This window comes from Pogona vitticeps, chromosome 2 (assembly GCF_051106095.1).
Source record: "Pogona vitticeps strain Pit_001003342236 chromosome 2, PviZW2.1, whole genome shotgun sequence".
Classification (NCBI taxonomy): domain Eukaryota; kingdom Metazoa; phylum Chordata; class Lepidosauria; order Squamata; family Agamidae; genus Pogona; species Pogona vitticeps.
This window is the reverse complement of record NC_135784.1, coordinates 186033861-186048346: the sequence shown is the minus strand read 5'-3', so window position 1 is coordinate 186048346 and position 14486 is coordinate 186033861. Positions and strand designations below refer to the sequence as shown.

General features: G+C 45.3%; 1 protein-coding gene across 8 annotated transcripts in view; it reads right to left on the bottom strand.

The window, feature by feature from the left end:
• PNPLA6 (patatin like domain 6, lysophospholipase) overlaps positions 1-13724 on the bottom strand; it is a 61819-nt gene extending 48095 nt beyond the window's left edge. For 4 of the 8 annotated variants that reach the window (XM_072991624.2, XM_078386655.1, XM_078386656.1 and 1 more), the window contains exons 1-3: positions 13576-13691; positions 3859-3940; positions 3019-3087 (exon numbers count right to left, since the gene is read on the bottom strand). In XM_072991624.2, the coding sequence (XP_072847725.2) occupies positions 3019-3087; positions 3859-3940; positions 13576-13676 (252 nt within the window). In that variant the 5' untranslated portion in view covers positions 13677-13691. Of the gene's footprint in view, positions 1-3018; positions 3088-3858; positions 3941-13571 lie in introns of all 8 variants that reach the window. The other 4 variants (XM_078386659.1, XM_072991623.2, XM_078386654.1 and 1 more) reach the window with 4 other exon arrangements.
• Between the last annotated feature and the right edge of the window lie 762 nt (positions 13725-14486).

Here is a 14486-nt window from a genome sequence, read left to right as displayed (position 1 = left end):
GACCTAAGGGCTTAGCTACACCTAACAAACAAGGGTTTGCACAAGTCTTAGAGTGAAAGCAAAAGGGGAGCTGGGAACACACAGGATTGACGAGGGGCCTCAGGAGATAGCACTGGACCTAAGGATGTTCAGTTTTCCCTAACATCCTATGGCTGCTTTCAGGCAGGCAAGCAGGCACTTGCTCATTCCCAGATACAACAAGCCAGAACATGAGACCATCAATGCTTTCTTCTACAGCACGGGGTGGGCAGTCCGACAACAGCCAATAGGGTGCATGTCACCCAGCTCTCTTCTAAGGCAAAAGAGTACAGCTCCAGATTGCTTCAACAACATGTACTGCAGGGCACAGATCCTGAGACAAAGTTCAAGAGGGAACAAAGCTAATGCTCCACAGCAATGGCAACCCTCCACACAAATGACAGGGAATAGGCAGATAAGCCATGTAGCCACCAATTTTGATAGTGTCTCACTCACAGTGAGCAAAAATATAAATGCACACCAATTCCCATGCCATCAAAATTAGCTTGACGCTTACAGTTTAAGAATGCAATCACTAGGCCAGCTGACACTACAATGAATTCAGGTGAGGTCACCATCCCTGTGAGTCCTAGCTGATGGGATGCTGAAAATTACTTAGGACTACTCTTGCTCTGGCCCGTCTTACAGTACGGTGGAGCTATGCCCCTGGTGTGGAGAAGATTTTGAAGTGGCATAAGTCAGCTCTTCCTTACCCTACATCTTTGCCATTCCTTTTTAGGAGTCTTTTGCCAACCGACATTTGCCAGGAGACCTGTTCTGCCAGCAGATTGCTCTGCTGGCAAATCTCTAAGAGGCACAATCAATACCCAAAAGGAGTCCAGAGATCACTCCAAACACTTATACACTTCACTGCTGGCAGAAGAGGTTTATGCATGATCCTAACTTTATGTAGCCAGCATATATATAAATTAGGACTGCATTGTGATTATTAACATTTGAAATAAAGTGCTTTAAATGCTGTTCTCCTTCCTTCTGGGGTTATGAACAAAATTTTTGTATATTCTTTTATTTACAAATGCAAAACAGGACATTGTGAAACTGCAGGAATCCAGTGGACCCATATAATAAAAGATTTCTTGTTTGTAATGTTGTTAGGAACAAAACCATAACACTCCATTAGAGTACATTATTTGTTCTAATGATATGTTTATTCTTTATTATTTACTTTAAGCCTCATGTTTCATCCAGCTGTTCTCTCCCACACCCTCATTTATCTCACAGGACTGCTATGCGGATAAAGCACAGAGGAGTAAAAACGCATAGACTGCCTTAGAGGAAAGCTGAAAAATACATGTAACTAATAAATAATTAAAATTAAAAGGTTTCTGCTTTGCTTTCTTTTCTTTTTCCTTGCAAGGCTTTCTGAAATGTCCAAAGCAGACTGCCTCATTGGTAGGGTGTGCTCCTTGCTGCTCAGTCATATGACATGTCTCCTTTAACAAAACAAAGGCCTGCTTCTGTACCAACATCACTTTGGTAAGGTAAAGGTTCCCTTTGACATTTAGTCCAGTCGTGTCTGACTCTAGGGTGCGGTGCTCATCCCCGTTTACAAGCCATAGAGCCAGCGTTTGTCCGTAGACAGTTTCTGTGGTCACGTGGCCATCGCGACTAGACATGCAACGCCATTACCTTCCCACCGTGGCGGTACCTAATTATCTACTTGCATTTTTACATGCTTTCAAACTGCTAGGTTGGCAGGAGCTGGGACAAGCGACGGGAGCTCACTCCGTCGCGTGGATTCGATCTTATGACTGCTGGTCTTCCGACCTTGCAGCACAGAGGCTTCTGTGGTTTAACCCACAATGCCACCACGCCCCCTGTAACATCTCCTTGAGGAAAGTCTATTTGATTCTCTTAGCAAAACATGGGGTGGTATCTATCTGACTAATAAAAATAATAATGTTTCAGCTAGAGAGAGAGAGAGAGATGGTAACAAAATGTAAAAACCTAAGGCCAGACTAAATTAGGGGAATCTCTAGCCTATGGTTTGTGTAAGAGCCCACAGAATTTCTCCGTGAAGTTTACCAACTTCTACAGGCAAGGAAAATATATTATGCCATTAGCCTCTTTTTCTGTGCACAACACTTATCTTCTGGTGACTACTGATGAGAAACAATAACTTTTCTCTATTATGTGATGAAAGAGAGACCCTTTTCTCACTGTAAAGGCAACAAACCTTCCAAGGAGAGGGAGGCTGTTTCTTCCTTCCTGGGGCAGTCTATTACTTTTCAGCATTTTGTGTATGTATTGGGAAGGCGGAACTAAACAGTCTTGGGCTGTCTAGCAAGTACTCAAGGAGCCATATGCCAGCAGCTACAAGTATATAATGAAAACCTGTTAGAAACAGGCAGGCATCAGAGATGTAAGAGACGAGGCCTTTTGAGTCTGGAACCCAATGCTCTTTCCAGTGAGACCTCTCATAGCCCTTCTCTTTGTACCTCTAACAAGACACACCCTTAAATCCAGGATTTGCATTTTCATCAGTACATCAACCGGGTTTTAATCTGCTATTTGTTCCGTGGTTTTTGAAGCATTTTCTGAATTATCTATCATCTTTATTGGCTGCTTTTTTATTTGACCTTTTTAATGTTTAGATTCAAAAACCTAAATATGACCAACAGGCAACATGGGAACTCAAATCAGGTTTGGCCTATAATCCCATATATGGTGCCAGCTTCTTCCTGAATCCACTTATAAAGTGTTTTTTAAAAAATAGGAAGCTAAAATGCATAATCACCTTCCCAAAAATTAAAGAAGCAGGCACTCCTCCATCCCACCCACATATTCCTCAGGCATTCTCCTCCGTTTTGCACCAATGCAAACAAGAGCAATGCAAACTGACCAATTGTCAGCAGAAGCTAGCAGAAAGCACCCTAACCCTTTCACAGTTATGGGAGAAGAAGCTATTTCTTATGGCTGTGCAGCACCCATGTTATCCCATCCCAAATCTGAAGCCTTCTCTCTCCCCTCCCCCCTCACCATGCTGGTCTGGAGCTGATCCTCCAAAAAGAGCTTGATGTTGGAAAGCACAGCTGTCAAGGTTGCATCCTGCAATGGGAAAGAAAGCAGCAGGCACTGAATGAGAGGAGCAGAGAGGGAAACACTCAGAAACAAAAGGGAGATATTAGAGCTGGGGCTGGAAACTAGTATCCAATGAAAGCTGTGGACTGAGATTCTCATCTGCCCCAGCCAGCACAGTCAATAATAAGGAATGAGGGGAGTTACAGTTTAACAGCACGAGGAGGGCTGTCACTTGTACCCTGGATTAGAAATGGCTTATGTTACAGTAGTTTCTGAAGCAGCCGTCCCCTTTTTGTTGCTTTCCAGATACTACTGAACTAAATCTCTCATCATCCCCAGCCAACAAGGCAATTTTGGATGGGGATAATGGGAGTTATATTCCAAGTCATCCTGAGGGCACCTGGACGGGGAATGACTGGCCTAGGCCACAATGCAGCAAGCCCCTGATCACATTTCAAGCAGTTGTTTCCAAGTTTTCATTCAATTCATGCACAAACTTTTCTTACAAAAGCAATCAGGTTCCATTAATGCCCATGGCCTTAAAAAGGAACATGACAAAGCATGCAATTTAATATTTAGAGACAAAACTGGGCCCCTCCATGGAAGAGAACAGCTGTCTGTCTGGAGAGTTAAGCAAGGTGCACAATGAACTGCAAGGGAAACATCGCAAGGCACAGACACTGATGCGCTAAACGGCTCTGTGGAAGAGGAGACAGAGGAAGAATGGATACTCAGCCATGGGTTCAAATGGGACAGCAGTAGCCGCTCATGGATAGTGAGAAGCAGCAAGGCTCCTACCTCTTGCTCCTCCTGCGGCTCCGATTCACTCTGCCCCATGATGGCTATCAACTGTCCTTCCAGCCCCAATCCATTAAGAATCCTACAAACAGGGAGAGAAATACAGTTATTCTCCAAGACTATAAAAATAAAAATTAAAACAAACAAAAAATCCCATACATTGATCATTTTTCTATGTTGCTCAAATTCTGGATTAAAACTAGCTGGAAATTTTGTAACTAGTTACAAAAAACTTGCTATTCATTCCTTTTCTCCAGTAATGAAGCTATAACTATACGGCATTATGGCTGTAACTTGGCGAGGGATAACTTCACTTGTTTTGTGGTGTAAGTGGGTATTTTATTTACTTTTCTAGTTGTGGGGGTGGCATCTCTGAATTGTAAAGGAGGAATCTTGCTTGGGTTTAGAGAGAGATTTGTGCTGTGTTGCGAGTGCTGAAACAACAGGGCAGAGGAGGAGCAATGAGTTTTATACCACAGGCCACAAGGATTATCTTGTGAATCATCTGTTTTCATTCCTTGACAATGACAATTTAGGCACTTATGGTTGTTGTGGGTTTTTCGGGCTCTTTGGCCGTGTTCTAAAGGTTGTTCTTCCTGACGTTTCGCCAGTCTCTGTGGCCGGCATCTTCAGAGGACAGCAACCTGTGCTCTGGTTGCTGTCCTCACCCAACCATTAGATCCCGGTCGTGAAAGCCTTCGCGAATATAATTTAGTACTTTGAAAAATATTTATTGCTTTATGGAGTACTGTAAAGGGTCCCCACATCTACAGCAGCCAGCAGGTGTGCAAGCGTCTTGCCACTGGCTCACTGTGGTGGCAACTGGGCTAACAACTAAGGCTGCCAGAACTGACAGACAAGAACATTTTTGTGACCAATTACTGAAATGAATCGAATGCAGGTGCCCCAAGGGGCAAAAAGGACCCGGGGACCCCAGAAGAGGAAGAGGAAGGCCGCTGAGGCCTTCTTTAGCTCGTGGGGGAAGATCACAACTCAGAAAGACTTGAGGCAGAATCAGGTTATCACCTCAGAACAGCCCGTCAAGGAGGCACAGCAGTGAATCAAACTCCCAACCTCTGGCACTAATTCATTCTGAGTCATGGATAAACTATCCAGCAGTTCATTCATGACTCAGAAAGGAGTACAGCAGTAAGAGATAAAGGCAGGCAGGATGAAAGATAAAACTAAGAAGATAAGCCTTTCACAACAAAGAAATCCCATTGCATGGGTCTAAATACTGTAATCTTTTTCAGATTGCCATGCAGCGTATCACTTCCTCCATACTGGCATCATTATCAGATCCAGTCCAAATTATGCTTCTCGCCCAGTGCCATTCACAATTTCTCAGGATGGTTTAATGCCCTGTTCCCACAGTGGTCTCCCTATGGAACCAAGTCCGCTGTAGTCACCCGGATGGAAATGGGAGACCGTCAATCCCAGGCAGCCCTCACCTGTACACATTCTGTTGTGAAACTCTCAGATATAGCCTGGCCCCACCAAAGGTTTTGCAGTTCCCTTTCTCCAAAGATTTCAGCAGAAATATAAAGGTGTGCAAGTCAGGACTGCCACTCAGCTACAGATCTGGGTGAGTGCCAGCGGACAGGTGTTGTTTGGGGTCTATATAGCCTAGTTTAGACCACTCTTCTGGCAAACCTGTGCCAGCCTTCCCCAACCTGTGATCAGGACTGCTACCCATGAGGCACTTTCAGCAATAATGGGAGAACTAATCTTGCCATCCATTCATTCTAGGTTTCCCCAAGGAGTTTCGATCCATCCTGTCGGTGATACAGGTACCAGCCACAGGCCTGGAATCTTAATGTTGGTTTGCTGAATGGGGCTTGGTGTCAGCATGTGTGATCTGCTGAATAGGGGCTTGGTAGTAGGCATGGGACTCTGCTAGTTCTCTGAAAGTTACTTGTCTTGCCCCCGCAGACATCTATGAGTGGAAACGTCTTACAGACAAGTGGCTCATGCGCTTCCCATGTCACAACAGCTGCTGCCATGTGGTCTAGTCACATATGCAGAGGGCCAAAAGTCTCCCACTGTAGTCTAGTTAGTTAGAGGAAACAAATAGATCAAGTAAACCTAGCCTGTTCTCAAAAGCTGAAGAGGTGCTACAAAGTTTTGTTTGATCTCCTACACAAAGTGGTTAGGATTGATCATCCAGAGATCTAGGCCAGGACATCATCACTATGCAGAGGAAAGCGAGTACCGTCTCACACTCTCTCACGTTTCTCCAACCACCAGTGTTAGGAAAATATGGCTGCTTTGAACTGTCTGGTACTAGGCATGGGTTGGAGGGCAAATTCTTCAACAAGAAAAGGATGTTTAATCTAAACAATAGGAAGACCCTGACAACTCCTGGGCTTCACTTCTGCTTGTTTTTCATGTTCTCAAAAACAACCTGAACTTTCTGCTTTCTCCAGAAAGCAGCTGCAGTGGTTATGAATGGAGGCACCCTTCCAGGCCGTATCATCACACTAAACTTCCTGCAGTGCACTCTGCACTCGCAGTTATGTAGTATTGGAATTCCAACTCTTCAACCCAGAGTTATCTGAAGAAGCACATCTTTCCATGCAAGCCTACCCAGGAGATCTGTTTCGCCTAAAGGTTCTCCTCTGAATCCTGCCATTTGGAAATATGGTAGGTGGCCAGTTGGAAAGGGGTTGTTTTAGACTGTGTTGCCCATGATTTAGAGTGGAATCTTCTTATGAGGTGAGCCCTTTGCCTGTGCTCAGATGGGTAGTGAAGATGAAAACCAGCTTTTAAGAACTGTGCCTTCTCTCCGGCAGTCTTGTTTTAAGAACTATTTTATCCTGTTAATTTGCCCTTCTGTTACGTAAGCCACCTTTCCAAAAATTAGCATAAGTGAAAAGCAATTAGTAAATCCTGAAAGTCCAAGGGTTTTTTTGTTGTTGTTGTTCTCAAGTAATTCCTGCAAGGCTGAAGTCTGTCCATCTTTGTACTCAAGAAGCTCAGCTCTCTTTGCCAATACAGCCTATTCAGTAAGTACACCTACAGCGTCATATTTCAAAAGCCAACCTCCTGAGCCATCCACCTACATCCTGCAGCTAGAGCCCCTTTCTACACTTCATGAAATGTTCAGGTCAGGTACAGGGTGGGGAAGGTGAGATAGGATGATAGCAGGTAGATTCCACCTACACGACCTGGCGTGTCAAGGACACTCCACATAATAGATACTAGAAGAAATGAGAAGAGCTACACTGTGAGAAAAAACATCCTGCCCACTTACCGATAACAACTTGGAATAGAGACATAACCAGAACGTCCCTCTCTCCCTACTGACTCTGGGCCCTTAATGCAGCTTGGAGATGGTGCCTGTTTTGGACCCGTACAGCTGCCAGAACCCCAACCCTAGCATGCATGGGTACCAGTTTTCTTGGCTGAGAGATTCAAGGAACTGAAGTTAGAATAAGTACGTTAATAGGATCTGGCCCCCACTCTGCCTCCACTAAAAAAACACATCATCATCATCATGTGCTGTCAAGTCAATGCAACCTTTTCCAGGGTTTTCTAGGTAGAGCGTACTCAAAAGCAGTTACCATTCCTTTCTTCTGGGGGCATCCTGGGATCGTGAAGCTCGCCCAAGGCTACACAGGCTGGCTCTACTCAAAGGAGACACAGTGGGGACTCAAACTCCCACCCTCTGGCTCTGAGATCAGATGACTAAACCACTGAAAATATATAAATAAACAAATGCCTACACAAATATTTATAGTGTGGAAATATTCCCAAGTATGCAAAACTGCCAGCCCTGGAGCAAATTTGGGAGCTGGAAGCTTTGCCTAAGTGTCAGTATTTGTCAAACCTTTCACAGCTTCCAAGGTCCACCGCAGTGATTATCTTCTATTATGAGGAGGCCAAATTGCAGAAGTCACACACTGTGGCTTTGGCCAGGAAAAGCGTCTTGTCCCCCTGCCTGTGTTTTTTTTTTTTTTTTTTTTTGCAGTAGTTGTTTCTTCACACTCACAGATCACAACATTTGCAACTTCCTAATGCACTCTGCACACAGAAACATCCTTTCTTATCAACAGTCAATCTTAGACAGAGGCTTCAAGGCACAAAGAGATGGACAGAAGCTGCTTACCACCTCATAATGATGACCACACTGGCTAGAACTATAAGGGAAAAGCCACAAGGATTACATCAAATTGCCAAGATGACAAAACAGGAAAACAACAGCAGCAACTGGGGTGCTATAAACTGAGATGCTGTACACAATCCAATATCTGCTGGACTATCAAAGCACAGAATTGTTTGTCAAGACGTTACACACCAAATTTGAGAGGCTTTTAAGTTTTATAATTAAAAGGAACAACCTGCATGCTTTAACCATGTCCCAGAAAACAGGGTCAAATTTGTTAATGAACAGGAATTCATTAAGTGCTTCTCCGGAATTGCTCAACATATGCAAAAGCAGCAACACAAGAAAGAGCAACTCAATTTTTTGATTTCCTGATTCTGGTCCACCTACACAGTAAACCTTAATACAAGTCGATGCTGAGGCAACCAGGGCTACTTGGCTGCAATGTGCTCCACGTTCATCTACACGCAAACCCCACTGGACACAGTGAATATACTGTTCTGAGTGAATGTAGACTGTGCTATTAGACCTGCATTCATACACACCATAAACTGTCAGCATAAAGTAATTTTGCAGTAACAAATAAAATAAAATTAACCATTTGTAGAAAACTGGTGTTCTTTGACTTCCACCCCAATTCTCTCTGTTCTGTCATGGATCTCATCACAAGTGTACAGATTCTTAACATATAATGGTATCCCCCCCTCCTCCTTGTTTAGTCATTTCTTTTTGAATAAATTATATCCTTCACTGAAATCGTCCTGGTAGATGTAATCAATTCAGCAAATTAAACTCTACTCTGAAAAGCAATGGAGCAAAAAACTAGATTTACTTTAGGTACAAATAACTGAAAGCCATGGAACTGATTTATTGAATTTACTTATTTATTTAAAAGTATTTTTATCCTGTCTTTCTTCTTAAAAAGAACCCATGAGATCCATGATGAGAATGCATGTTAATGTCAAACTTGGCAGAGATTGAGGCCAACAGCCCTGGGGATTGGGTAGGGAATGCAAACTGTTCTCCTTATCTATCATCTTCCTTCTATCTGGACTAGTTGGGGGTGGAGCTGGGACATTCAGTTATTTTAAGGACAGAAAGTCCACTGAAGAAAACACGGAGAAGAATTCAAGCTTTTAAAGTTTAATCTTCTTTGATGGCCTACAGATATTAACAGATTCTGACGTCTCCAAGGGCTGCACACGTTTCTACAGGGCAACCAGTCACAAGACTCAGACAATTTTCCACTGCCAAAGTTTTGCCTTAGTATCACAAATCTGGAATGGGTCTTTCAAGATCATCTAGTCAAACTCTGCTCAATGCAGGATGCCACAACAAGGAATGACTTTCCAGCCTATGCTTAAATACCTCTGTGAGACCAGAGGCGAGGCGATAAAAGCTCTCGCCAGAGTGTCGTCCTCCCTTAGGAAGTAAAAGGAGACTCAAACAGAGACTACAACTCCCCGCGTCGTGGTCAGGCACCAGGGAATAGACATCCGTGAACTGGAACGGGGTTTGGCGAGACTCTCGGTGGCCACTCAGACAGAAGCAGAAAAGGCGGGAACGAGAGAGAGGGAAAGACCGTTAGTAGAGGCGGGACATGGGGATATAAAAGGAGAACGAGACACCATACCTGGGGGCTGGGGATTGATATGGGTGGAAGATCCCTGGACAGGGAGGTGCAAGAAAGTAAGAGTGCCTCGGGAAGAGGCTGATTATAGGAGAAGGAGGGGGTTATCTCCCAAGCCGTCATATTGGGGAGAGTCCAAAGCCAAAGAGTGGCAGAGGTGTTTAAGAGAGGAAAAGGAAGTGGTGGAAAGAGAAGAACGCGAAAGGCGAGCATGGCGTCTGGAGGAGGCTTGCCGGAGGATCTATTTACAGGACCTTGGGACCCCTATGCCGAGGGAGTCGACCCCTTTGACCAGGAGGGAAGAGACGAGGAGACACAACCCCTGACTGAGGTGGACGCTGACAGTAGAGACCAGGTTGAGACAAACCCTTTCGTCAAGGGTCCCTGGTACGACCCTGGTTATAACCCCTTCCTACAAGATTTATCGACACCCTCATTCAACCCATTGGCAACGAGAGAAAAGAACACTGACAAGTTTGATGTTGATACTTCTTTGTTTGATGTTCCAATAAATCCTAGTTCTGTTTTTAAAAAAACTGAGCATTTGGTATTTGTGTCCAACAAGCCTGAGGTTACACTTGAACCCTCACAACCTCTTGCAAAAAAGAACTCGCTCGCTCTTAAGGCAGCCAGTTCATTGCTCAATAAAACCCAATCTTAGGAAATTTCTCCTAATGTTTAGCTAAAATCTACTTCCCTGACATTTCCATCCCCCAATGTAGTCTTGTCCTGAGCACACTACTGTATTCTGTCCCACCTATTGCATGACAGCCTTTCAGATATTTGAAGGCCACTACCTTTATAAAGTCTCCCATTCATTCTCTCTTCCTCAAGCTAAGAACACCTAATTCTTTCTGAATGTAGTTTTCAGACCCCTCCAGCACCCCACCACTCAATTCTAGCTGCTCTCTGCTGCACTCCAATTTACTAATGTCCTTCAAATGTAGTGTCGATAACAGGACCGACATGTAATTTGGGCAACTCAGCTGAGTTTTAACATGCTTTCTAAAAGTCCAGACGGTAGGCGCCTGGGACACCTCCACAGGTAGCACATTCCACAAAGATGCAGCACCACTGATAAGGCCACACCTCTGGTCTTGGACATTTTGGCCTCCATCAAGGTGGAAACCCACAGCATCAAAGCCTGGGAGGTGCAAGCGGTAAAGGTGCTTGTTCTCAGGGAGAGGCGCTCCAACAAGTACTGAGGTCTCAAACTGTTCAGGGCTTTATATGTCAGCATTAGGAGCAGCTACACACTAGCACTTTTAACAGCACTACTGCTACTTCTCCAACCCATCTCCCATGTTCCTATGAGCAAAGCTACACATGCAGCACTGCTAAAACAATTTAGAAAATTGTTAGCCTGGCAAATTTTGGGGTGATTTAGCCAGACCTTTTAGGATTCACCAATAGTGTACTCCAAGATAATACAGAGACAAGTCCTGCAGTGCTCCACATAAGTGAAGGCCACAGGGAAGCTGGTACCTTCTATGTCACAGGCGCTCCAGTAACATGAGCTAGGCAGTAGGGCATGCACTGAAAGAAAGTGGGAGCAGTATCATACTTAACCAGACCCTGTCCACAAGGATCTCTCTCTCTCACTCACACACACACACACATACACACACAGAGAAAGAGAGAGAGAGAGAGAGAGGATTGGGGATAGTCATACTAGCCTCTTGCAATAAAAACATCATAGAAACATATGGCACCTTAAGGATTAACAAATCTTATTTTTCATAAGCTTTCACAGACTGCAGTTCATCAGGTGTATTAAGTACTGCTTAAGTGGAGAGAGAACTACACATCTATCAGAGTGGGCTGAGGTTTTATCAAGACAGGAGATTAAAATGCAAAAGGTATGAACAGTAGTCTTTGCCTTAACAGTGGCTAAGAGCAGCTGAATGGTTATGCAGACAGTCTTGTATAGATGAGTCAACTTAGGGTAAAGAATGTGATAGAAATCCTTTGTCTCTACTCAGATATGAAGCCAAACCTCTTGACAAATTATTGTAGATGGGAGGGGCACAATAATTGGGATCAGACAGAACAGACTGTATTGCAGGAATTAATTAAAGAGCTTCAATCTCCAAAATTAAAAGATTTAAGAATCCTTGCCCTTCCCTATTGCTAGAGGAAGAAGAATAGATTGTGTAAAGCAAACAAAGACAACTTATACAAATATTTCATATTAACTACAGTTTTAATACCTGTCAGTTAATGACAATTAACACTTTTTAAACAGAGAAAACCAGAGATCAACTCAGAAATAACTGCACAAGAGTTAACAGAAACAGACATTCTGGTAACAATATATTATTCATATTTATGTGGAAAGAAACGAGACAGTGCATACACACACACACACACACACACACACACACACACACACACACACACACACAAGCATATATACATATACATCTCTATATATACATATCTCTCTATACACACACACATATGTAAATACAGTAAGTGTATAGATAGTTTCTGCACAGTATTCGAGGACTATGGAAGTGGGCCTTCCCGTCTTCTGTTTATCTGTTTAGGTCAGTAAAAAAACCACATTGAACAGCCACTGAAAATGGGATGGAAAGCAGGGTTCCAATGACCTTCCCAGCATGAGTTTGCTTCCAGTTCCAAAAGCCATCTCTGTCACCTTCCCCGCAAGTTCATCTTTCTCAACATCTACTCAATGACACAAAACTTTTTCATATGGCCACCCATTTATTTCCACCACGCTTCTTACCGGTCCCCTCATGACAACCTGTTTGGATATCCATGCATTTAGGCCGGTCCTCATTGTCACAGTGAAGCCAATTCTTGTTAAAGATGACCTGCTTTGATTATATACAGATGACCTTGAACTTGGCTGAGTAGCAGCACGTGTTGCAGAAATGGATCCAGGTTGTTAAGCAACGCAGACTGCTTGAAATACTTGCTTGTGCGTTGGTGGAAAAGTCTTGCTGAGGCCCACTGACACCACCACACTCATTGGATGGCACACATTTGATTGTTAGAAGTGGGCTAGGATTGGCCAGCAAGACCCCTCCTCCAAGCACTTAACAGGACCATAAAACTATCCTTCCTTGAGCTTCATGTGGTCGGTCAGTCATACTGAAGTTCCTTGCTTCTGTTACTGCAACCTTGCCCTTGTGTCTCCTGGCCTACTCATCTTGACTTCTTTCCTTACCTGAAAGAGTAAGTTCCATGAATATATATTCTGTAACAGACCCTTTTTGCCACATCTTAAGCTCTCTCTCTCTTCTTATTCTGTCTATCCTCTCTACTCACAGGATGCTCCCTAGTAAACCTGAAGAGAGAACATAGCCACACCTGCACACAGTACAGCACCGCATACAGCACACCAATGTAAGCAATGGAGAGACCAGTAGGGAGTGGCGGCCAAATTTAGCTCTACCCAGGACAGGTCTTCATTTCTGCCTCAGCTACTGTGTGGCCCTAGAGATGCTTTACTAATGTGCCATCTTCTGGAAAAAAAAAAACAAACTGGCAGGCCTTCCTCTGAAGCAAGCACTTTCACACTGCCCTAAAGGCTTAACAGAGAACGGGTGGGAAAAGGGGCAAAAGTCCAGGATTGTGATACAGGGTGGGGGTGGCATCTGTCCTGCCCTGGTGCCTTAAACGTTGGCACCTAGTCCCCCAGTCTGGGGTGTTCTCAGCTGCTCCCTCCCTTCCTTCCCTCTCATCCAAGGAGTCTCCCATATCCCTCTTCTGCCTCAGTGGGGTTTCATTCTCCACAAAAGAAGAGCTGGGACTCAAGCCTCCTTGTTATACCCTTGGCTCCTAAGCTATTAAAGCAGCTATTTCTGGCTACGAAGAAGTCGGCACTCCACACATGCCCAGAGGCACTCTCGCCAGGTATCCTACTTCCATGCAAGCGGAACGGCTGAACCGTATCGACGGGCACTCCGTCCTCCTCTGCCGCCCCCCATCTTCCACCCCACTCAGACTCACCCACCGCCGCTGTTTTCCCCGAGCTCCACCGCGGCCCTCTGAAGCCCATGCCGCTTTCCGTCCGCCTCTTTTCCTCGGCGGCGCCGCCGATACAAATGACGTCATCACGCCGCGCCCACGGACTCGGAGCCGACCGCCGGCCTGCGGCGGGGAGTGGGGCGGGGCTGGGTTGCCGGGGTAACCAGAGGCGCGGGGGCTCCAGCTTCCGAATCGCCTGAGAGGGGACGAGAGGGCGGGGAGGGGCGGGCGCCGCCTCAGGCGGCTAAAAGAGCTTCGGTTCTGCGTCACAGAAGGACTCGGCCTGCCTTGCCACGGGCGGGCTTAGGCGGTGGTGGTGGGCATTTGACGCGTGCCTCTGAGCGTGTGCAGAGTGCGACCACGTAGTCCAGCCCATCCTTGGCGGCCGCGCGTGCACTTAAAGAGAGCGGGAGCAGCTTTCCTCCCTCAGCTCTGCTGAGGCGGCTAGGGAAAGGGAAGGGGAAACGGGCCTCCTCATTACCGGCCTCCCGCTCTGCTGCATCATTTGCGTCTCTCCCAGCGGAGCCCCAGCTCCTCCTAGGCCAAAGAGGCGTTCCGGTTGACTATATACGATAGGGTGTGGTGGCGGCAGCAGCCCTGTCCGCCAGCCACACCGATGTTGCCACCAAGACCGACGCCAAATTCAGCATTGGCTTCTTTTCCATGACTTTTTTAGAGCTCTAGGTGGCTCGCAAAACCACACAGTTTGAACACATCACGGTGCTTGCAGCAGCCCAGATTTAATCACACAGGTTTTAAACAGAGCAGTTATTCGCCCTGATACCGTAGAAGTGCAAAGCAGCCATTTACACCAAAAGCAGGCGAGGTGCAACCTTCCCAATGGTGGATTGCAACTCCCGTCATCTTTTATTATTGGTTATGCTAGATAGGGAAAGT